The sequence below is a fragment of the Thamnophis elegans genome, chromosome Z (genome assembly GCF_009769535.1).
Source record: "Thamnophis elegans isolate rThaEle1 chromosome Z, rThaEle1.pri, whole genome shotgun sequence".
NCBI lineage: Eukaryota > Metazoa > Chordata > Lepidosauria > Squamata > Colubridae > Thamnophis > Thamnophis elegans.
Window position 1 is genome coordinate 69,419,091 of NC_045558.1, and position 25,458 is coordinate 69,444,548.

Genomic DNA, 25,458 nt, shown 5'->3' on the forward strand with positions numbered 1-25,458 from the left:
AGTGAAGGAAAATAATTGAATTCTGCTACTCGGAGGCTAGAGGCTAGAGTTTTTTTTTTAAACTATGCATTTGTTCCTGCTTCTCCTTTGATTTCACTGTCTTTGTATTTCAAAGCTCTGTAACTAAAAGTGATAAGAGCCAAGGGCACAAAATGTTTACCACAGCTGTCCTTTGAGAGCCTTATTGGCACTGGGAGAGGGGGGGGGAAACGGAACCTCTTTCTTGCAAAGATTGCAAATGATTTTGTGTTTAAGATATATTTTGTGATTTTGTGTTTAAGATAGATATATATATATATACATATATATGTGTGTGTGTGTGTGTGTGTCTGTTTCTGTGTCTGTGTGTCTGTGTGCATGTATGTCTTGAAAGCTAGAGTGGCAGTAATTTACAATTTGGAAACATGGATCAATTTTCAGAAGAGGAAACTTTAATTTTGCAAAAGATTTGGAATGCAATTCAAAAATTATTGGAGGTAACTTGGAGAATTGACAAGAAGATAGAGTTTATATCAGAAAAAATGAGGGAGATGGAGCTCCAAAAACTGAAGAGAAAAATGAACACAAAGATAAGAAAATGAATGATTTGATTTCTGAAGTGAAAGTGGTTGAAAGTGAAAAAATGGGACTATGGAGAGGGAATTCGATGGTCCAGAGCTCTACCCCAAATTTCAAGGAACAAAAGTTTTAAAGAGAAAATATTTATCAGAAGCAGGATTGATAATCAAAGATAAATCAATTAAAGTAGCAAAAGGGTGCCGAGATTACCTGAGAGATCCAACAAACAACAAGGTATGGAGAGAGGTCCATAAAAACTTTACCAAGGAAATAAACAGAAGATTAACTCCAGAAATGGCAAAAGAAATAAGACTATATGCCTTCTGGAAGAATACAGGTTGATATATGAAAATTGATAATAAAAAATAGCTAAGTTTGATTATTAATAAGTAGGAATTTAATAATTTTTAGATTGCTTGGTTAAATAAATAGTTGATAATGGTAACAAGATATATTTCTATTTTGGCTGGAGGTGAGGAAGCTGGATATAAGTAATAAATGATTTAATTAACAAATATTAATGATAACAATAATAATGAAATGATAAGAGATATAGTTAATGACATATATATGTACTGGTTTAATATAAGGAATTTAGACATAAATTGCAAACAATTATTTGGGGAAAAAAGGTTTAGAAATGTAATATGTGTGTGTGTGTATGTATCTCTCTGTGTGTGTGTGTGTATATGTGTGTGTGTGTGTGTGTATATATATATATATGTATATGTATATGTATATGTATATGTATGTGTGTGTGTGTGTGTGTGTGTGTGTGTATGTATGTATGTATGTGTATATATATATATATATATATATATATATATATATATATATATATATATATGTTTTGTTGTATTTGTGCTGATAAATAAATAGAGGGAGACTAGTATATGTATGTATGTATGTATGTATGTATGTATGTATACATACATACATACATACATGCATGCATGCATGCATACATACTACCATAACAAAAGGAACCTGGACACAAATTGTAAACAGTGACTTGGGGGAGGAAAAGGGCTTAGAAACTTTGTCAACTAATCTTTGTTTAGAATATGTTATAAAGGTTCAAGGCTATTGGATGACTTTGTAATAATTAATGAAATGCCATTAAGTGATTATGTTTTTAAACATGGATTATTCTAGGCAAAAGGACATTAAAACAATCTCAGTCAAATGAGAACTATGATATGTTGATAGTAAGACTCATTAAGAATTTTTGACATTTTATGAATGTAAGTAATGACTGTGGAAGAGATGCACAAAAGCTAATTGTAACCAATTAACACACTATCTACAAGATGTAATGTAAGATGATTATTTTCATGTGTGTGTTGTTTGTTTAATAAAAATAAAAAAAATCCAAAAAAAGAAAAGAAATGATAACAAAGAAACGAAAACCTGATGAAAAGAACACAATTCCAGGCATAAGCACAAGTTCAGTTTTATTCATAGCAATGTTGATGGGAATGTTGGCGTAAATTCTCTCCAAGGGGAATGTTCCAAGTAGAATATAGAATTCAAAACAGGTATTTTTTGAAAATAAAGTACACACAATATAATTTTGTTTTTGATTATATATAAATTTGGCAAGTATTGTTCAAATGTTTTATACAAATCCAAGCACATTGCAAATTTATAATACTCTGCACATTTCTACAACATAATCCTGAACACAGCATTTTTGATATTTATGGCATCTGCCATTTTGCAAACAAAATAATCAATCACAGCCTGGACTAAAAAATGCCCACTGCTTTCAGTTAATTATATATAATTATACAACAGGACATAAAGAGCAAGTAGCTTTGTTAAGGGATTACAAATGTCTGTAATATGATCTGTGAATTTTAAAGAAAACCATTCACTTAACTTAAGATGCTGGTTTTAATAATAAAGATAATGGTGAATTATATTATAGCTACAACAATTTAGAAGCTGGAAGTGGTAATAATCATTTTTATTGAGATATCTTGTTGATTCAAAGATCTGAAGTGGGAAATAACTCTCATTTCCTCATTTACTGTAGCTTTATCTGTTAAAGCACCTGCTGGATCTAGTTTGGTGATTGTGCTGTTAAGTCACATTGTCTTTTTAATTTGGAACTGTGCTCCAGCATTTAAAAAAAATAAGAAATTTCCTTTGGTAACACCTTTTATGTTGAAATATTCTTTTGATCTTTCCCAGTAGTAAAATATTAATGGAAGTGATCTTTTTTCATTACCAGTGGATAAGAACAACAGGCAGAAAGCAAAACGAGAACTAGCTCTTTTACAGTCCCATTATAACCATAAATCCAAGATGCATCACATGTTCTCTTCCTGGTTTTTTTTTCTTTTTCTTTTTAAAAAAACACCTTTCCAGTTGCTAACTGTAATTCTAAGGAGTTACAATTGATTTAGTTGCAGTCATATACAAAATCATAGTTGCTTGGCTCCTTTGGAATAGGAGGTGGAGCATCAGGGATCTGTATGTTCTCCAGATCCAGAAGACGCAGCTTTATTTCCATACTGAGCAGAGTATCCAAGTCGTTACGTGTTAGTTCACTCATCATATCTTTTCCAAGTAGGGCATTTAGACCATCTGTCCATACACAGTACTATCATGGGAGGGGAGAAGAAGGAGAGTTGACTTTTATAAATCCATCCAAAATACCATGCCACCTCAGTAATTATATTTTAGCAAAATATTTTTACAATATCAAAACTTTTAAGTTATAACCTAGGTAACCTAGGATTTAGTTACCTAGGTAATCTAGGATGAAAATAAAACATACTATTGTGTTTGAGTATGACATTATACAGCAAAGTTATTTTTTAGATCGTTTCAGTATAAAATCAACATATTGAGAAGAGAGAAGCAGCAAAAGTAATTTGTGCTTGCAATGTCTATATTTATCGACAAGAAAATAAAACACAAAAGACACTTAATTAACATAATTAAGGGTCATGGAAATAAAATCAGATTTCTTTGATAAATCTTGAGATAAAACAAATCAGAACCACAATGTTATTTAGTAAACAATGGGAATTATTTCTGGTGAGCATCTACATAGAGAGGGAAATACAGAGTTACATATTTCATCAATTCAATTATTCTTCCACTGAATTGACAGTCTCTGTTTGAATGGGATTTTTTCAGTAACAGCTATTGGGAGGGCATCAACTCTGGCTAAGGATAAGGCCCTTTGGAATTTTGGGATCATTAACAGTACAGTAAAACAATCTGTTTCATTATTTTTTTAAAAATAAAATAAAAAGAGAAGCCATATCACTGAAACCAATAGCTCCAGAGAAACAAGGTTAGAAAAATTGTTTGAAAACATCAGCAGCTAAAGGAGATTTCATAAACAACAAGATGATTTTAAAAGCCATTAAATGCAACTGCGAAGAAAAGTATTTAAATAAGGCAACCTAAAAATAAAGATTTCAGTTACATTGGCTTATGTCTTGGCTTATGTATATAAAGGATTGTTTTGAATTCCATGCCAATATATGGATTTTAAATTTAGCTGACTGCATGCTATACAATAAAAATAACCAGCGCTTGCAATGTGTAACTGAAGTTAAAAAGCAAGCAAATAAAAGATTATTGTATATGAATATCACACAAGGGGAAGAAGAAACATGAACAGAAAAATAGTGTTTACTTTTTTCTGATTACTTATTTCCTGTTACTTTACTGCCCCGATGAAGGACTGTCACTAATCTTGAATATCTGTATAATATAAAATTTGTAATGTTGGTTGGAAAGGATCTTTGTTAGCTGTCCTGCTATTCAATAAACTTCCTTCTTGAGTTGGCTTTAATCTTGGGGATGGTTCTGAAATCTTCCAGACCAATGAGAGCCACTTTTTAAAAGTTATTTTAAATTTATTTTAGGGGTTGCCTATAGTTTTAAATTTTTATTTTAGTTGCTGAATTAATTCATTTGTTTTATCTATTGCTTGGGAATTAGTGGACTCTAGGTAATTTATACATATTACAGTATAAAAATAATGAAAATCAATAATATAATTTATATAATCCTATTTCCAATTAGATACCAAGAAAAAGGGGAGAACCAGGTTAGCAAGTGCTAAATTATAATTAGAATTTTTGTATATATTCTGCCTCAAAATTTAATTTTAGCCCTGGTGGCATATACTTGAAATATTGCTGAGCTTCTGTAAACTGATTTATAATTTATTTCCAAATTTCAAAGTTCTATTATTGGTCAGAGACTGGCTACCATTCTTGGGAGATCCTTTTGTATACTTTAACCATTCCAGAGAACAGAAACGGGAATCAGAGAATGAACTTTTCAGTTGTTTATATGAACTCCATAACTCCTTTTTACAAGAGAGCTATCTGACTTCTTCATTAGTAACCTTCTAGAAGATGGGAAAGATTTCCTCCCTTTTTGTGAAAGCAAACAGTACAGGATATATTTTAATCTCATTTAATCTTTTTTTACAATTATAATTGGTTGCTGTTGGACTATTTTGCCAACTTGAAAATAAGGTATCAATTACTGTTGGTTTTCTTAAATTATCAGTGTCACTGAAATTTTTAGTCATCTTGAATTTCCAGTTTAGTTTAAGAAATTCTGCCTTTCTGCTTCGAAGTATCATTACGAATTTGCAATTTCTAGAATCTTAAAAAATGAAGTTAAAATCTGAAAAATTGAAGCTGATCTACCTATCTCCTCTCTTTCCCAAGAAAGAATTTGGTAAAGTGCTGTTTAACTCAACTAGTGACCAGAAGGAATAATTATCTATTCATCTTTTCAATTTAAAAAATCATAAATTTACCTCATGTTTGTCAGGTGCAATGAAATTTAGCTGGCCATTTGACTCAAACAGTATAGAGAAAGCAAGTTCAAGCACCTCCTGAAAAGACACAATAATAATAAAGTAAAAAAGGGATTAGAGTTGTATTTCCTAGTCTCAATTAATACATATTTGTGTGTTTTGTGTGCATTTTAAAAAAAGATTAAAATATGCATTTTCAATAGATAATGTCTAAGTGGCAAATATACTCTAATTATACATGTGATGCTCAATATAACATTAAAATTGATACCAAGCTAAATACATTGACTTATCTACATAATATTAAAAAGGAATTTTTGAGTAACAAAGTCACTATGTCGTTGCTTATGAATTGTAAAATGAAAAAAAAGGAAAAAGAAAAACATTTCTAAAAACAATATTTTCTGACTTCCTATTTTGTTTTCCCAACAACTTGTATTATCTATTAATATAAAATTTAAAAATACCGTTCTAAATGTTTATATTTGCCTTGCTGCATAATGTGTGTGATATATATGGAAGCCATTCTTTCTTGAGTTTGGTCAAATTTCTATTTTGTATGTACAGTGTTATTTTTGCCAGTTCTGCACATTTTCCAATGATCTCCAATCTTCCCAATGAGATACAGTTAATAATTTTGAATCATGCTACTCTGCTTTTCTTCTTCAACACTGAAAGTATTACATGTGAGGAACTGAGTAAATTCCATGTTCTTCCTATGTTGAAACTTTTTGCTATACAAGTAGAAATCTAATTGAAAAATATTAAATTGCAAAACTCAAGTCATTCCCTTGTACATGGAGAACAAAAATAATAATAAAAATATGTTTTTGTGTTTAAACTTCTGTGTGAAGAAATTCATGGCCTATAGATACAACTATACTTCAGAAAGCACTTTTGTTTCCTCCATTAAAATGTATTTTATGAACTTTTGATCTCTTTTAAAAATTAAAAACATTCTCAAGTGAAAGAGAAGAACAAGTAAGTGTACAATCCTCTTTTTCTTAGAGCTCTTTTATATATCTGAAAGAATTAAATGGCATATCTCTTCTTAGAATTGCAACAAAAAAGATGATGGATATGAATTCCTATTGAAAACTCTATGCCAATATTATTTTTATTTTTAAATGAACAAGAGACAGCAAGAGCCATATTGTCATCATAGTACACAAAGGAGGAATTTAAAAAAACATGGCTCTTCTACTATCCGACCAATATGAATTTTCTGATGTGTCCTACTTTCTAGCATGGTATTCATCTGACTGACTTATCTGTGCTTGCTATGTGTACTATTTCATTTGTAAAACTCTTATTCCTTTGTCCCCTACATTAGTCAAACAATCACCAGTGTCACATTGTATTTAGGTGGTAAGAACATTTCTATCTTAACTTTTAAGTTGAGGAGAATTCAGTAATTCAGTCCTCGGCCATCTTTATGGCCCGTGGAAAGTTTTATCCTTTTTTTTCTGAATGTGCACAAGTTCATAAATTACTTTCTATCCAACATTAGTCTTGAAGCTTAAAGATGTTCTAAAGAAATATGTATCTATCTTTACTATGGACATTTCTTAACAGTTTCTTGAGTGTTGTACTGTTCATTTTGTAATATAAGAAATTAATGTCCTGGCATGCTTCAATTATTTTTTTAAGAAAAGATTCAAGATCTCTTTCCCTCAATGTTTTTTTTTTGCCAAAAAGATGTTGGGGAATGAGCAAAATTAAATAAATTCTATAGTTAAAATTAAATCAGTGCATCTTTGATTTAAATGTCTATTTAAGAAATAGACTGCTGAAGTTTTTAATTTGTAGATTGTTTGTGTGTGTGTGTGTGTGTGTGTGTGTGTGTGTGTGTGTGTGTGTGTGTTTTGCAAAAATCACATTAGAAGGCTAGGCAATTTAAAAAAAAACTTTTAAAAAACATAACAAGATGGAACAAGATGTAATTAAAACTAATTCTGAAAATTAGTGCACAGAACATGTGACAGGCAGTATTACAAATGATATACAATTTCCATCTATATGTTGCTAATTTTTCCTGTTGAGTAAAGGGAAATTGGCCATTGGCAAATGGAAATACTTCTTTTTCTACTCATAGTAGTAGCATTTCTGCTATTGCCAAAGCCTTAATATGAAAATAGTTGCTAAGCATGTTAGTAAAGTTCTTTTTGGAAGCTCTGTTTAGCCGGAACCAGACAATCTGTATCTCAATGGATTGTCATTTCATATTTCATTAGCTAAAAAGAGAAAATGACCACAGGTGGGCAAAAAAAGCAGTGGAGTGAGTATGATCTCCGACTGCCTTCTGGCTTCACCACTGAATTTTCTTGAGGGAAGCTGCAGCCAGTATTGCAAATATTCCTTCCTTCCTCAAATTCCTACCAGCTTCCACATTTAATTTATTTGTGAGAAGCTTTCAAGTCAGTGGAGAAGTTGGGAGAAAATTGCAAGCTCAAGGTGGTCCTTGTCCAGTGGGAGAAGGAATGGATGTTTGTTCAGTGATGCAACATGAATCTGGAGCAAGGGGTGCTTGAAGGAGTAGAGCAGGCTGGGAAGAATACACAGGGAAGTGCGAGAATGTCATGTTATTGGAGAGAATGAATGGGAGTGTGAGAATTGCCACATGTCAGGAATGGCAGGCAGGAATGCAACGTGGAAAGGTACATGAAAGTGTGCAAGAGTTACTAGTACTGGGGTGTGATATAGATGGCAGAATGCATGGGGATGCACAAGAAGTGATGTGGGACAGCTTAGGTTAGTAGGAATGGGTGAGGGACATAAGAGATGTCACCCGCACAAGGTTATGACACAAGTTGAGGAGCAGGCATGAGACATGTAAGTTATTGGCATGGAGTGAGTGAATGGTGGGAAGTACTGTATGTGTAGATGGGGAAATCTTATCTGAGCAATTTAATGATCTTCCTTCTGGCTTCTGGCTTAACTATCAGGGAGCACTTGAAATGGCTATGATGTGGCCATGGCTGACTGAACAATGTGGTTCATTGAAGCAACAGCAGCAGCAACAGCACAGTGGTGCTAAAGTGGGCACAATTTCCCCAAATTTCAGTCCCACAGGAGTGATGGATCCCAGTATTTTGTAAATTAGCCCATTTGAGGTATCTTAATTCAAAAAATTGTGGCCCTCTAAGGCATCTTTCCTCCCAACTGAAGGTTACAAACAGACATGAGAGTTTTAGTAGGATGTAGATAGAATGATTAACTGTACTTTGGAGAAAGGAAGATAAGCTTATTACATTAAGATGACAGGTTATTTTATATCTGGGATTATATGTGACTTAAAATGGATAAATGTACATTAGAGTCTCTAGGTCCAAACTCCTTTCAATAATTTCAAAATCAAAATAATTGATTTTGACATCAATGGCACTTAAACACAGCCTGTCCACAATTAATGTAATGATGAACTTCAGGGAATATTGTATTATTTTATTGTATTATTATATGTTATTATACTAGATATCAACTGCCAGATATCTAGTACATGGGTTTTATGGAGAGGTATTCCATTACTAAGTGTGGCTAAAGGCTCTTAGAATTTGAGATAGGTGAATGAACAAATTAGAAAAAGAACATTTAAAATGAACTGAGCAAACTCTTTTTAGCAGAAGGAACAACAGACACTTGTCAAAATTCTACAACTAAAAAGTTACTGGACGTGTTAACTTAAAATAATACCTTGTTTTGTTTAAGGGCTCCCTTCTCCTTCATGTGAGGACAGTCCTTCCCTGTAACAATTGCTTTTATATCTGCCACAGGCACTGTATCAGATAAGGGGGGAAAAAGGAATGTAAGAAAGAAAGCACTTGGCATTAAAGAGGTAAAATGAAAGTAGTGTTAAAAATGACATCCCTAATTCCAGGTGAGATTTCTGGTGTGTGAAAGAAATCAAAGAGGTAATCAGGAATTAATCGATTTTACTGTTAAATGTACTGATAAAACTATCAATATCCATTTTGCTTTCCAAAATCCGTGGAAATGAATCTGTTCAAGTTGACTCATTAATCAGATTACCAGGTTAACAGCTGCCCAAGCAGGAAACCATACATCTGCTGCTACCTGGGATCGAACTTACAACATCCTGATTGTGAGGTGAGAGCTTAACCTTGTTGATTTCTGTGGGGCTTATTCCCTAGTAAGTACAATATTAATATAAATGTTGCTTCTTCTTTGTCCCTGAACTTAGTCCTTCTACAATATATATTTATACATATTTGTGTTATTTATATATTATGGTTTATTTTTCCTCTTTATTGTAGTAATTGTAATAATAATAATTATTACTGTGTAATAATTTAACAGAGTCTTTTTTGTACATCATCATTTTAGCAAATAATTGTTAAAAAACAAATTCATGTTTGTATCACTTTAGATAATATATTTAGACAACTACATTCTATTAGTTTAATATTTGTTTCTTTAGAAAAAATAAATGCCTTTATTTTTTCTAAATACCCTTTATTAAAAACAATGCATATAATGCAGTCAGAAAATAATGCCAGTGTACAACTAATTATATTTATTTTACTTATTTATTCAAGCTGCTTGTCTCACTATAATTGTAGGTGCTTGCAATAAAAATATAAAAACACAAAATACATAATATAAAATAAAAACAAAAAGACATACAGTAACTTCCACACATGATCTAACCTATTATCATACAAATGCAACCATTTGAGCAGCTGGCAGGCTGAAAGGCTCGATATTTCAAATTTCCTCCCCCAGATGCCTCTGCAAGGTTAATAGCTTGGAGCAGAAATCAATTTCTGCTGTCATTAGTTATTTTGCACATCTGGAATAAACCTCTTGATGTGGTACTGGTTTCCTCCTTTATATATTTATCTATGTGTTATCCATTTCCAATTTTACAATCCTCAAAATATTCTGTTCCGACTCCTTTTCCTCATTTCCAATCATTGATACATTTTGTTCCAAATTTCATAATATTCTGTCTCATCTCTATTTTTGATTTCTAGTGTCAGTCTGTCCATTTCTGCACAGATCAAAATTTTCTTTAATACCTCTTCTTTGTTTTTCCAATTTTGTGCATATACCAATCTTGTTGCGGTTATCACATGTTTAGTGCCATTCTTAATGGCAGTAACATTATATTCTGGTCCTATGCATTGCAGAGGAAGCATTGTCACTGGAAGAGTTACTTCTCTTCAAATTATTAAGAGTACTGAAATTAGTAGGAAAAATGTATCAGAACAGTATTGGGGGAAAGGAAATAAATGTGCTGCATCTGTTACTTATAATACAGATCATTGGGAAGTGAAGTGATGTTGCCGATAGAATGAAGTTGCTATATTAGTTAAAAGTCTAATTCCTTTTACTACTGGTTTATTAATTTTTTTAGTTTAGAATAATTCACTTTAGAATCTAGAATGCTTATGCTAGATCGGTGATGGCAAACCTTTTCGGCACCAAGTGCCCAAACTGGAACATAAGTGCACGTGTGCGTTTGCGCGCGTCAGAGCACCAGAAACCTAAAAACCAGCTGGCCAGTTCACGCATGCCTGTTTTTTGGTCATTTTGGGCCGTTTTTGGGCCATTTTTCAGGCCATTTTCCAGTGCTTTGGTACTCGCAAAGACCAGCTGGCATGTATGAGCCGAAAACAAGAAGAGCAGCTGGCAATGCTGCATATGCCCACTGAGCAGTCTCTGCATGCCACCTCTGGCATGTGTTCCATAGGTTTGCCATCACAGTGTTAGGTGATTTTAGTGGAATTATTACAAGACATATAGCAACTTCCTCTTTCGCTTTTTTTTAACAACCAATGTTTATCTTTTCTTTGGAAAAGCATCCCATGAAACATAACAACATATTAAGAACATATATTGTTTCATATTTTTCTCCATTTTAGTGAGGTGTAATAGCAATTAATATTTTGATTTTTTATGAATGAAATAAGATGTCCCAGCTTTCATGTTTATGTTTGGAAAGCAAAGTAGCACCACGCTTACAAATATATTTATTTATCTCCATCTACCGTATATACTCGAGTATAGGTCGATCCGAATATAAGCCGAGGCACCTAATTTTACCACAAAAAACTGGAAAAGTTATTGACTCGAGTATAAGCCTAGGGTGGGAAATGCAGCAGCTACCGGTAAATTTCAAAAATAAAAATAGATACTAATAATGTTTTTGAATATTTATTTCAAAGAAAAACAGTAAACTAGCTCTGTAAGTGGAAAAGAGGGTCAATAAAAACAATATGGTATCAACAATAACTTTAAAAGTACAAAAACCTTAGCTCATTCAGCAACCAAGCTAAAACACAAGAGTTAAAATCCTTCAAAACTCATACAAAGCGCTGTCTTCACTGCCATCCATAGCATTACTAATGCCACATTTCTTGAAGGCGCGTTGCACCATGTCCTCCAGAATCTCTTCCCATGCATCACGAACCCATTTTATTTATTTAATACAGAGTAGATTAGGCTGTCAGGCTTAGTCATTCTTCTAACATGACAACAATTCTTACCAACAAGGATGGTATTGGCACATTTTAGCTAATGCAACCTAAACATAACCAAAGCCTATTTCACTTCAAGTATGCTAACTTTATTCTATGCCTTCCCACGCATTACATGGCTTGAACGTTCGCGGATCGCCACCAAATTGCACAGGTGGTTGTTCTACCAGATGGACATCCTTACTTTTTCTCGAAAATGGGAGAAAGGCTGCCTTTCCTAGTCTAGCCCCGTAACAACAACCCTACGAGGTAGGCTGGGTTAAAAAAAAGCGAGTGTCGGGGAATTCTGTGACTGCACCACCTCTTCGCTGCTCTCGCTTCTCAGGGAGCCCCCTTTCCTCTCGCCGAGCAGCCTGTTCTCGGAACAAAACGCCTCCCCGCCACCGCTGTCCTTCCACCAAAACGGAGGGAGAGAGCTTGCACGGTCTGCCGCACGCCACCCTTTCCCAGCGCAACCCCTCTCGGCAACGTCCCCACCGACTGCCAGGCATATCCGCCTCTGAGCCTCTCCGCACAGTCACCCCCTTCCCCGTCGCACCCCCCACCCCAAAAACAAACCACCAGTGCTCCTCCCGCTCCCCAGGCCTGCAGCGCCCTGAAGCGCGCCTCGCTCTTCAGCTGGCCGCCACCGCGCATTTCCCCCTGAAGTTCTGCACGCTAGGGCTCCACCCAGCTTCTAGCGCCGGAGACTGCCGAAGCCCGAGAGCCAAGAAAGAAAAGACCGGAGGGAAGCGCGCTCCGCCTCCAAGCCCAAGACTTCTCAGCAGCTGCCCGCCTCTGAGTTCTCGGCGGCGGATGGGCAAGAGGAAGCGGGCAGGCTAGCTCGGAGCGCAAGAACCACCCTCCGCGCCGCAGCCGTGTCTGGATCAGCCCTCTGGAATTCTGCTCACTTTCTGCCTACTTTCTCCTCCGCTGGACCCCAAAGTTCAAATCCTCCCTGCTGGAGGAATTCCACTTATGGCCTCAGGTCTATTTACCAGTTAGAGGGTCTGAAATTGACCGTTGCCAGTTGGGGGGCGCAGAGGAACCCAGCAGACAGACGGAAGACCGGGGGAGGGGGGAAGGAAGAGATCCCATCCAGGGTAAAAAGAGGGAAAAGCGGAGAGCCTACCTTGGACGGGATCTCTTCCTCCCCCACCCCCCGGTCTCCCGTCTGTCTGCTGGGTTCCTCTGCGCCCTGCGATGCCCATCTGGGTTGGCTTCCTTGGACACTCAGCCTCCACCCCCACCACCACCTTCCCTCTGACCAACTGTCAGTTTATTCTTCACTACAAACAAAACACGGGGAAGCCGGCATCGAGTTTTCGGTGACTCCGAGGTGCGCTAACTGAAATGCGGTCTTCCTTCAGTCTCTGCTTGGAGCCTCTGGGATGATCGTTGGCGGGTGGGGGAAGCAAGGGCGCAGCTGAGCCGGGGAGGCAGAGATGAGAAGTGAGGGCTAAATGCAAAGCGCGCCGAAGAGAGCAAGCAAAGCATCCCCAAAGCGAAGGACGGGCGGGAAGCGCTTGGCCAGTATGTGAGAAGGCAGGCTGGAAGTGGCTGCGGAAGGGAAAAGAGGCAGCCACGTGTATCGGTTCTCCTTGCGGTAGATAAGGGAGGTTCGTAGCAAGGGTCCGCCGGCAGGTAGGCTTGGCGGGGAGGAAACAGAGATGGCCGAGCCCGGGGAAAGCACTGGGAAAGAAGAGATCCCGTCCAGGGTAGGCTCTCCACTTTTCCCTCTTTTTACCCTAGACGGGATCTCTTCCTCCCCCCCCCCCCGGTCTCCCATCTGTCTGCTGGGTTCCTCTGTGCCCTGCGATGCCTGGCGCCTCGTGAACATGGGTGGTGGTGATGTGACGCCTTTGCAGGTGCCTCAGTTGCCCTTGATCGTGGGCGGATCTCAATTGACGAGGAACTCAATAATCCTGGCACATAAAGCTTTTTTCCCCCCTCAGAAACTGAAGCTCGTTTAAAGAAAAAGGGAAGGGCGGGCAGCTTCACATGAGTGAGTAACTCCGGCGGTGGGAATCAGGAGGCTTCGGGTGGGCGGCGGCGCTGACACAGAGGGAGGGGAAACTCACAGGGGCGCTGGGCCATTCACGAGCGTCACCCAGCGGCATGGCCCCACCCCTTTTTCTCCTCCATTTCGGGCAAATTTTCACTGACTCGAGTATAAGCCGAGGCGGCTTTTTTCAGCCCAAAAAGTGGGCTGAAAAACTCGGCTTATACTTGAGTATATACGGTAAATTATTTAACTTTTTTATCATTCCTTTCTTATTCATAACTATCCTTTCCTCCCTACATACAGTAATTGTACAAACCTTTTGTTTTTCTTCATATTTTGTAGCAAACATTATCTTATATGAATTCCTTTTCTCATCCACAGTGTCAGACCTGCAAGCCATCTTTTTTCTTTTTTTTTTGGTTTGGATTTCAGGCCTGTTACACTTTCTACTGTGGAAAAATTTGAGGGGGAAATATATGGAGTTGGGGAATAAGTAGCCATAACAACATTTTTCTTAGAAAGTCAAGGTCGCTTTTGTGCCAACATGACATCTCTAATAAAGTGGAACTTTGAGGAAACGCAAGCCTTGAAGTTTTATTCAATCTCTCTAATAAGGGGAGAATATGTGCAGACCTACAAGCTCTGTCTAGCTCGCAGTGTAATAGAACATGCGAATTACCTTCCACTTCTCCTTTACCACATATACAAACCCATTCTGCTATAGGTGTTCTCTTATACCTGCCTTGGAGGAGTGCTGAAGGAAGAATGTTAAATCTGGCTCTGAAGAAAGCTATTCTTTGTTTTGGGAAGATCAGGTCATTTAGATATCTTGCCGATTCCCACACACCCTGTTTGATTCTGTCCCTACTGTGGAAAGGCAATCTATTTAGTTCTTGGAATTCCATGTCCTTTATTATATTAATTACTACTTGCTTTGCTTGAGCAAAACCTAGGGACATTAAGAATACCAGTGAGAGCCCATAAGAGCTCAGCTTGTGATCAATTGCCTGTTTCCAGGGGGCGGGGAAATTGTCAGTCAATACTAGTGGGGACAGTCCCTCTGGAAAGAAATGCATTTTAAGCCAATGAATGATCATCATCTTCCAGGCTCTTACCTGAATTTGAGGCATGCCTGTCTCAATTCTTAACTGGGCATTTGGAGTTCCATTGGGTGCAGCTAAGATGGCTCGCAGCAATTTGGTTTGTATGGTTTCTAGCAAGTCTCTCTTTGCAAGGATTCCTGTTTATGCCCCATATAAAATCTGTGCCAATGTTTTGGCTTCAAAAAGTTTTAAGGCAGCAGGTACTAACTGACCTCCACTTGTATAAAAGAAATGTTTAATTGCATTTGAGGACCTATTAACTACTTGCAATGTGTAATCCAGGTGTGCCTTCCATGTCCCTTGTGAGTGGAAAACCACTCCAAGGTATCTAAATGTTCTAACCTGTTCCAAACTGTGTCCTTCTATTTTCCAGGAGTATTGGCTTGGTCTTTTAGCAAAAACTAAAAATTTTGATTTATCAAAATTAAGGACCAGCTTGTTTTGCCTGCAATAGCCGAGTGTTGCCCTAATTGCTCTCTTCAGTCCTACAGGGGTTTGTGAAATGATAGCATCAGCAGCAGCAGCATATAAGAGAATTGGCACTTTGTGTTGTGCTAGGTTAGGAGGATGGAAATCAGGGTTCTGTAAGAGATCAATCAGGGAATTAATATAGAAATTAAAGAAGGAGGGAGACAGGATGCAACCCTATTGTACCCCTTTTTGTACCCTTACTGAGCCGGTTAAACTCCCTTGGGGATTACACCTCACTTTCAAGGTAGAATTGGCATACAATTTTTGTATGAGGAAGAGGAGGCGTTTATCAATAGAGATGCATTTTAATTTTTCCCAGAGGATGATCCTGGATATTGAATCAAAGGCCTGCTTAAAATCAAGGAAGGCGACAAAAAGGATTTTTTTTATATTTGTATTTTTGTACTAAATGGTGGAGTACCAAGATATGATTCACCGTAGATCTTCCTTCTCTAAAACCAGCTTGTTCGTCTTTCATTATCCCCCCCTGAAATTAGCCAATCTTAAAGTTTATAATTTAGGTATTTGGCATACAGTTTACTAATAACACTTAGAAGACTAATGGGTCTATAGTTGCCTGGTTCATTTATATTACCTTTTTTATAAATTGGTATAATAATTGCTACTCCCCAATCTTTAGGCATATGGCCTGTTTTATCTATAAATGTAAACAGTGATGCTAAAAGTGGAGTCCACCAACTGGCGCTCTTTTTTATTATTTCTGGCAGGACATTATCAGCCCCGGGTGCCTTATTAGCCTTTAAGCCTCCAATCAACCGAGATATCTCTTCTGGTGTAACAGGGGGCCAGTAAGGAGTTTGGTCCAAACTAGCTAGGCTCTCCTTGGTTACATAGTCAGGTTCTATGTAAAGCTCCCTATAATACTCTCTACAGGCATGAATTGGAACCTGATTTGTTGGGGGTAGGGGAGTTTTTCCCAATCCCCTGGTGATGTACCAAAAAAGGGATGTATTTTTTGTCCTGACTGCCATAATTAGTCTATGCCAAGACTCCTTCAGAGCCGCACTTTTCTTTTCTCTTAGAAGGTTCTTATATTGTGCTTTCAGCTGCTTTAAGTAGTAAGTGTGTTCCTCAAAGGGGGCACTTTTACTTTTCTTGTATTCCATATTATATATCCTTTTTAGTTGCATGCAATTTCTATCGAACCATATTTTGTTTTTTGAAATTGGCCTTTTGGAGTGAGCTAGTGATCTGTTACTGAGAACCGAATTCAAATTTAAAAGGATTCAAACCCCTCTAGGTAAGATCCTCCACATTTATTTCTTAGTAGAGATGTATGTAGCTCTATGGTTTCAGGGGCTAACATCCATTTGGTAACTTCCTTAGTGTTTTTCACGTTCCATTTAATTTTTACCTGGGTATTTTGAGTCTCTAACCTGGGTAGGTAGGCTGTGCCTTCCTTTAGAGAATTCTGGTGCAATGTGAGAGTAAGGAGTATTGTATTATGATTGCTTTCCAGTTGCGAGTCTACCTCTATCTTCTGTAAGAACTTCAGGAGGTCATATGATATTATCCAGTAATCAACTGTGGATTTTCTTCCTGCTCCCCGATATGTATATTCTGCTGGAAAGTCACCCCATGGGGCCCCTTAAGGATACAAAGATCCAAACATACAGTCATTTGTCTTACACACAAACCTGCTTTAGGGTCTTTAAATTGTCTGGAATGCTGGAATGCAAAGATTCTCCTGTTACATTTTCATCATAATGAATCTTAAAATGATTAAATAATGCTTGATCATTTGGTCCTATTCTAGCGTTTATGTCCCCCCCTATAATTATTGCAGCTTTGGGGAATTTGGCTGAACAGCCAATAATAAAATCTTCTCTGATGTCCCAAATCTTGTTAATCACATTATTCCTACTGTGGAGGAATATAGATATTAAAAAGCAAAATCTCCACCTGTTTAAATAAGAGTAATGTAGTTACAACCCATGGCTGGATAGGTGGCAGTGGTATACATTTAAATTGCAAGGATGTATTAACTAATGTCACAATACCCACTTTAGCTCTCCCCCACCACATTGCTTGGGACAGCCGGGATTGAGTTAACCCAATAGCCATCTAACTGAATCTTTGTAGAGGCCCAGGTTTCCTGCAAGAAGAGGATGTCAAATTGTGATATAGTTAAAAAAGTGGAATAGACCAACCCGCTATATTCCGGGTTATAAGGGAAAGTGGGTCATCTTTTGCAGCTCATCAGGAAACTTGATTTATACAAAGGGAAGTTCTCTGCTTGTTACCATGGATTGAGGTGTCATCGCACGCCGAATGGGAGGACCCATCTAGGTCATGTGTAGACTCTTGCGGAACTTGTTCAGGGTAAGAGGTTTTAGCACCAGCTAACAGAGCTTGCCATTCCGATGCCTTTTCCCTGGGTGTAGGACAAGGCGTTATTAGGTCGTCTTTCATTCTTTAAGATGGTGGCTCTGACATGGGTTGCCTCTCAGTTTCTTGGTTTGGTGCTGAAGGTGCTGAAGGTGTCATGGGATATTCAGTTTTTTGGTTTGGTGCTGAAGCTATTGAAAGTGTCATGGGATATTCACACAGGGATGAAAACATCTCCATCTCTACTGGGATGTCTAATATCCCGTTTGGGTCTTGGCTTCTATTTTCCATAATCTTGTATTCATGTAATCCCTTGTCCTCTGGGGTAGAAATGAGAGGCTCAATTATTGGGGAAACCAGATCTATAAGCGGCTCTGCTGTGTCCATCGTGACCAATAAGGATTTCTTTAAATTTTCTAACGTATAATATATTGTCTTGTTCTTTCCTTGGGAGAGCGCCAAAAGCGTTAATGATACCAGCTTCTGTGCTGTTAAGTATCTCTTCTCTGAGCAGGGCTGATTGACTCCTACTGTCCCACACACACACACACACAGAGCTGTCTCCAAGGTCCACTGGTGGGCGCCTTAAAGAAAATAGACCCAATTGTCTTGCAGACCTCCTTCCCTGCTTTTTCGTTTCTTTTTCCTGGCAATCTATTGTGGACAGCCAAGCAGAGCTCCAAGAGGGATGGGGGGCCAACTTCAACCAATTGGTGCAGCCCAGAGACCATGCAGCCTGCTCCCCCGCTCCAAAAAGAGCCTCCTGTTGGTCTTCCCTCCAGGGAGGGAGGCAAAGGAAGACGTTTGAGGGAATCCCCCCCCCAGTTCTCCTCCACTTCCCCATCACCCCGTCTGCGCATACCTCTTTCAGGTGCTGGGCTTCTTGAACCCCTTTCCTTCTTGAACACACACCCCCCCCCAACATCTGCTCTGATGGCAATTATGGCTAAAAGCATTCTTTGGAAGCTGCGACTGTACCCTCCCCCTCCCTTTTGCAGAAACTCCTCATGTTGCACAATTGCTCCGTCTTTCCTGGCTTTCAACTTCTCCTGCCCCCCCTTCCCCTTGCACGGTCTTAGTTGCTGCTTGGAGGGGGGAAGATTTCTGGATTTGCAGGGCTGAGAGGAAAAAGGGAAGGAGAAACAGGCCCTCCAAGGCCTCCTCCCCTTGGCGTTTTTGGCAACCAAATTCCCCCCCCCCAACAGAGGACCCCTCCACCCAAATGCTCCAGGGCAGAGCAGGCTGGCCCCATAACTGGGCAACATGTGGAGATGCTGCAGCACCTCTGTTCTGAATGAAGGGAGAGGAAAAAAGTTGGGATTCCCCCTGCTGCAGCCCTTAAATGGCAGAGAGAAGCTGAACTTTTTCCCCTCAATTCACAAAGGAGATGCTGCTCCCTTTATGCCCCTCCTGGCCCCCTCCCTGACTGGCACTCGCTTCATTTACTGCTCATCACTGATGCCCCTTCGGCCAGCCCGGCTGCAGCCCCACCGGCTGGGCAGGCAAAGGAAGTGGGTGGGCGGGTCAAGCATGGTGTGGACAAGCAGGGCGAGAGAGAGAGAGAGAGAAAGAGTGGTGGCAGGGCTGCTGGGGGAGAGAAGGGGGCAGGCCAAGGGAGTGAGCATTCCAGTACGTGACCTCTGGAAGACCCAGTATGCAAATACACACCGGATTTCTGGGTCCGGACCATACCCCCTAAAACCCACCTCTGCTTTGCACCATTTCTTGAGTATAAAATATTATAAACAACAACTAATGAAGATATTTTATAACAAGGCCTTTTAAAAATAAGGCAGAAAGATTCCTGCTGTTCAGTTGCGTTTTCATCAGAATGCATGACAAATGAGATTTACAAATAAGCAACCTAGTGCATATATTTCTGGTTTAGATATCATTTCAGTTTGTTTATGGGACATAAGAATGTAAAATATCTGAGCTAAAAAAGTCAAAATTTATCACAGCATGTACAAGTCTGGTGCAAGTATCCCTCAAATTTATTTATAAAAATCTAAGGCCTGGGATTAAAGGAAGTTTTTTCTGATAATGTGCAAGTGCATTTTTAATGTTTTCCCAGATTTCTTGCTATACAATCATCTGAGCCTGCGCATGAAGAATTCTAGTGATACTACAAAGCTGGAGTTGTGGATAGCTGTGAAGCTAGTTGAATAGTTTGGCAGAGAACTGGGTGAAATGAGGTGGTATTCATTTCTAACAGAAGCAAAACGATTAGAATAGCTCCTCATACTGTATCACTTTCTTTTTATTTCTAGATAACAAAACTCCCTTTTTCTTCACCCCATTCTCCCAATTTTCTTTGAAAATTCAATTTCCTCAAGAAGTTTGTAACCTGACTGTAGCTGCATCATAATATTCTAAATCTCAATGTAAAACACATTATGTAATGTTAAAAAAGAAAAGTTGTTTGTCACTTACATTTATCCTGTAATGAATCATGTGGAACTTCTCCTTGGGGACTCTCTTCCAAATCTCCATAATGCAAAACTTTATGGTTCGGAGAGAGTCGACAATACCAAAATTTGTCTGATAAATAAAGGAAGTTGTTAATTTGTATTGTAACAATCAAGACAACACCACCTTGAATGAAACAAACAATTATTACATTGCAAGAAACAAATAAGAATTATCAATAAATATTTGTGGAACATCAAATCTTGTAGATGAATTTTATGCTCTAGCCCCCATGAATTTTCTTACTACCTTTATCTTCTATCAGTACATTTTCTTTAAAAATGATTGTATTTACATTTTGATAGAGATCTACTGTATACCTATTCATTACCCTTTAAAAATGAAGGTAGTGAGGACTTCTCTTTCCTAAAACACCTTTATTTAATAAAGCATATATAATATGCATCTGTCCAAAATGCTGTTTTGCTGTACCTGAACTTAGTTGTTTCTCCTTTTCACTTAAAAGAAGGTCAGTTAATAGTGATATAAACTTCAGGGGTTGCCAAATATTGAGACTGAAGCAAATTTAATAGTCATAGTTTACCACAAGTGGGGGAAATTATTTTATATTGTTTGAATATTTTCTATGATTCTGTGTCATGCTTCATCCCTGCTGTAATACTGTAATTAAAATGTCATTATTTTACTTAATTATATTTACTTAGAGTATAAGTAAAGTCTTAAAGTGGAATTTCTACCCTACTGTTTCAAAAATCCATCCATGAAAATATATGATGTATTGAAATGGCTCCTTGCAGCTTTCATCTGAAAAGGCATACAATTATTCTATGGCAAAGGAAATGTAATACGTAATACTGTTTTCTCCCGGTAAAGTGCGCATGTGCGAGTTTCCGAATGGCCACCGGTGTTTTTGCTCCAGCTGACAGGCGGAACAAGACATGGGAAACATCACGGTTTCTTAGCGGTTTTTCTGGCGGCGAGCCCAGCAGCAGATAGAGAATGATCCAGGGGACCCGGCCGGATGATCAGTTGGGGAGTTACTGCTTTTGGCCGGCTTCCAGCCTGCATGGTCACCTTGGAGATTTCTTCCAACCCGGTGGCGAAGATGGCGGCGCCGCACTGACGGCGCCGCTCCTGGCAGCCTCTCATAGCGGCGTCTTCTGCCTTTACTTTGGAGACCTCAGGGAATTGGGAGACGCAAGAGAACCTGCGGACTTGGGAAATGTGGGAGAACCTCTAGACCGCATTGACTACATTGGCCTAGTGAGGGGGTGGTTGGCCTGGATGGCGCCGAAGGAGATCGGGTGGCTGGCTTGCGGCCGCCGTCACGGCCCTCCCGAGCCCTCCCCCCTCAGCGTATTTCAACCTGCAGCGGCCTCTATCTCAGTCTATTGTGATCAGGAGAGCCCTTGGAGCCTGCTTGTCCTTTGGCTTCAAGGAGTGGGGTGACTGGTTTATTTGGCGCCGGACAGAGGTGGGCAGCTGTTTTTGCTTGCCATTGCTGCTGCCCCTTCGGGTGCCCCCTCCATTTGACCGGACTTTTCTCTGCAGTGTGGCCTCTCCTTCCTGCCCTCTTCTGTGGCTGGGGGGGGGGCTTTCCTCCTTACCATCTATGCTAGCTGGCTCTCCCTGCTCATGCTTATGGACCTGGACCCTTGGACTCCCAGCTTTGCGACCTTACTTCCTTGCCACCACCATTACCACCTACCGCTATCCCAGGAACCCTATCTTAGCCACCTAGACTTTTACTTTCCTTCTACCATGCTATCTGGGAAAGAAGACACTCCACTCCCTTTACATCTCGTTGGCTTTGACTTGACTCTTGTGTTTCCGCCCCATGAACTTATGGACTCACTTACAGACTCACTTGGACAATATCAACATCAACTTTAATATTTGCGCAACCCTTCCTCTTTCGTATGTGGTATGTATGCGTATGTCTGTGAGTGAATGATCCCACCTTCTTTTAAACTAGTGTAATTCTATTTTTTATTGTATTGTTGTACTTTTCTAACTATAGTGGGGTATGTATGTGGGAAATGTCTGCTTGGTGCGTATGAAGGGATTGAGAGCGCAGCCCGGAGCCCCCTCCACTGAGTGCAGAAGCAGAAGTGGATGGGGGCCCGGCTCCACCTCTCAACCTAGAGTGTCTGGTTTGAACGGCCTGCTGAGAAGAACGGGGCCCTTGGAAGATAGAGGGGGGTCTGCGGGCGTGGGCCGGAGCATTACAGTCACGACTGGGAGGGGCAGGTACGACGGGAGCTTCAGGGCTAGCCATTACCAGGGAAGGAGGGTCCGCTAAGTCACAGTGATCCCTCCTTCCGGCCCTGTTAGCTCCACTCCAGGACCAGATGGCGAGAGTTGTCAGGGCCCTGGTCTCAGGCTGCTGTTGCTAAATGCCAGGTCTGTGGTTCACAAAGCTCCCCTCATCTGGGACCTAATATTAGATGAGGGGGCAGACCTGGCATGTATTACTGAAACCTGGCTGGGCCATGAGGGAGGAATCTCTGTCACTGAAATGTGCCCAGAAGGGTTTCAGGTGCTCCAACAGCCACGACACCAGTGAAGGGGTGGGGGAGTGGCAGTCATCATCCGAAAGTCCCTAGTTCCTAGTAGGAACTTGTCGGGTGTGAGTCCCTACTGGTGAAGTTGGACCTTGGGGGTCAATTGGGTTTGTTGCTAAGGTACCTACCTCCCAACAGCATTACAACAGCCCTGCCTGTGCTCCTCGAGTCAGTAGCCGAGCTGGCGATTGAGTTCCCCAGGCTTATAGTGCTGGGGGATTTCAATCTGCCGTCGCTTGGCGAACGCTGTGATGGGGCACAGGAGTTCATGGCTTCCATGACAGCCATGGACTTGACCCAGGTAATTCAGGGTCCGACTCATACAGCGGGTCACATGCTTGACCTCGTATTTCTCTCAGAGCAGTGGAGACGTGATCTAGATTTGAAGGGCATTAAGACCTTGCTCTTGGCATGGTCTGATCACTTCCTACTGAGGCTTGACTTTCGGAAACGAATCCCCCACTGTAGGGAGGGGGAACCGACTAGGTGGTTCTGCCCCAGCCCCTGATGGACCCTATGGGATTTCAGACGGCGCTTGGTGAAATACCTGACTCTCTTGCCCACAGTCCGGCAGAGTCCTTGGTCGCTGCTTGGAATACAGCGGCAGCGGAGACTCTAAACCGGATTGCGTCTTTATCGCCTCTCTGCAGCAGTGGATCCAGGAGGGGTCCTTGGTTCACCGAGGAACTCCGGGAGATGAAGCGCCAAAAGAGACGCCTAGAGCGATGTTGGAGGGCTAGTAACTCTGAATCCGACCGAACACAATTAAGAGCGTTTATTAGGACTTATCTAGTGGTGATACGGGTGGCAAAATGTGCACATTTTTCCGCTCTTATTTCATCCGCAGAATCGCACCCAGCCACCCTGTTTAGGACAGCCCGCTCCCTCTTGAAAGGGAGGGATGCGGACGACCCTCTACAGGGTAGAGCTGAGGAATTTGTTCAGTTTCTGTCGGATAAAATTGCTCGGATTCGGATGGACCTGGACTCCATTTGGATGGTACCAGCCGAGGCGCCGGGGGAAGGTCTTGATCAGATTTTATGGAGCGAGTTTCAACTTGTCACTCCTGAGAAAGTGGACAAGGCCATCGGAGCGGTGAGTGCCTCCACCTGTATACTGGACCTGTGCCCCTCCTGGCTGGTCTCGACCAGCAGGGAGGTGACACATGGCTGGCTCCAGAGGATTGTCAACACCTCTCTTCGGGAGGGATCCTTCCCGCACCCTCTAAAGGATGCGGTGGTGAGACCTCTCCTTAAGAAGCCTTCCCTGGACCCAGCCACCTTGAACAACATTCCTCTATTCTAGTGCTTCTTGACCTCTCAGCAGCTTTCGATACCATCGACCATGGTATCCTTCTGCGACGGTTACGGGAGGTGGGAGTGGGAGGCACCGTCCTATGGTGGTTCTCCTCCTACCTCTCGGACAGGTCGCAGTCAGTGTTGGTTGGAGGGCAGAGATTGACCCCTAGGCCCCTCAAATATGGGGTGCCACAGGGCTCAGTCCTGTCCCTCCTATTTAATATCTACATGAAGCCGCTGGGTGAGATCATACGCCGGCACGGGATTAAATGTCATCAATATGCGGACGATACTCAACTGTATCTGTCCACCTCGTGCCAACTCAGCGAAGCAGTGGAAGTGATGTGCCAGTGCCTGGAGGCTGTCAGGGTCTGGATGGGAGCAAACAAGCTTGCACTCAATCCCGACAAGACCGAGTGGCTATTGATGCTCCCTCCCAAGGATGGTCCAGACATTCCACGTCTCAGCCTGGGGGGGTGAAATTATACACCCCTCAGAGAGGGTCCGCAATTTGGGTGTCCTCCTGGATCCGCAGCTGACGTTAGGACATCATCTGTTGGCTGTGACCAGGGGGGCCTTTACCCAGGTTCGCCTTGTGCACCAGTTGCGGCCCTATCTGGACCAGGAGGCCCTTCGGATGGTCACTCATGCCCTCGTCACCTCAAGACTGGATTACTGTAACGGGCTCTACATGGGGCTGCCCCTGAAGAGTGTTCGAAGACTGCAGTTGGTCCAGAATGCAGCCGCGTGAGCGATATTGGGTGTACCTAGATACACCCATGTTACACCTATCCTCCGCGAGCTGCACTGGCTCCCCATTGATCTCCGGATGCGCTTCAAGGTGCTAGTCGTTACTTTTAAAGCCCTACATGGTTTAGGACCTGGCTTCCTGAGAGACCGCCTCCTGCCATTTACCTCCCAATGACCAATAAGATCACACAGATTGGGCCTCCTCCGGGTGCCGTTGGCTGGTCAATGTCGGTTGGCGGCTCCCTGGGGGAGGGCCTTCTCTGTAGCTGCTCCGGCCCTATGGAACAATCTTCCCGTAAAGATCCAGACCCTTACTACTCTTCCGGCCTTCCGTAAAGCTACTAAGACCTGGCTGTTCCGGCAGGCTTGGGGTTGTTGATCAGTATCCAGCCCCACTCTAATAGTATGCATGGTGTGAAATTTTAATAATTGTATTCTTATTTTAATTTTTTATATATGTTCTTTTGTCTTGTCTATAAGCTGCCCAGAGGGCCAAGGGAGTGGGCGGCATACAAATGTCAATAAATCTAAATCTAAAATCTTTAAAAATAGCTACCATATTTTTAGGAGTATAAGACGCACTGGAGTATAAGATGCACCAAGGTTTTGAAGAGGCAAATTAAATAAAATGTAGGTAGGTAGATAGAGGG

General features: G+C 40.6%; 1 protein-coding gene across 5 annotated transcripts in view; it reads right to left on the reverse strand.

Annotated features, from left to right (window-relative positions):
* Window positions 1–1,995: 1,995 nt before the first annotated feature.
* ELMO1 (engulfment and cell motility 1) overlaps window positions 1,996–25,458 on the reverse strand; it is a 532,924-nt gene continuing 509,461 nt past the window's right edge. For all 5 annotated transcript variants that reach the window (XM_032235494.1, XM_032235493.1, XM_032235495.1 and 2 more), the window contains 4 exons: window positions 20,200–20,307; window positions 9,053–9,135; window positions 5,360–5,437; window positions 1,996–3,166 (listed from right to left, as the gene is read on the reverse strand). In XM_032235494.1, the coding sequence (XP_032091385.1) occupies window positions 2,966–3,166; window positions 5,360–5,437; window positions 9,053–9,135; window positions 20,200–20,307 (470 nt within the window). In that variant the 3' untranslated portion in view covers window positions 1,996–2,965. The remainder of the gene's footprint in view (window positions 3,167–5,359; window positions 5,438–9,052; window positions 9,136–20,199; window positions 20,308–25,458) is intronic.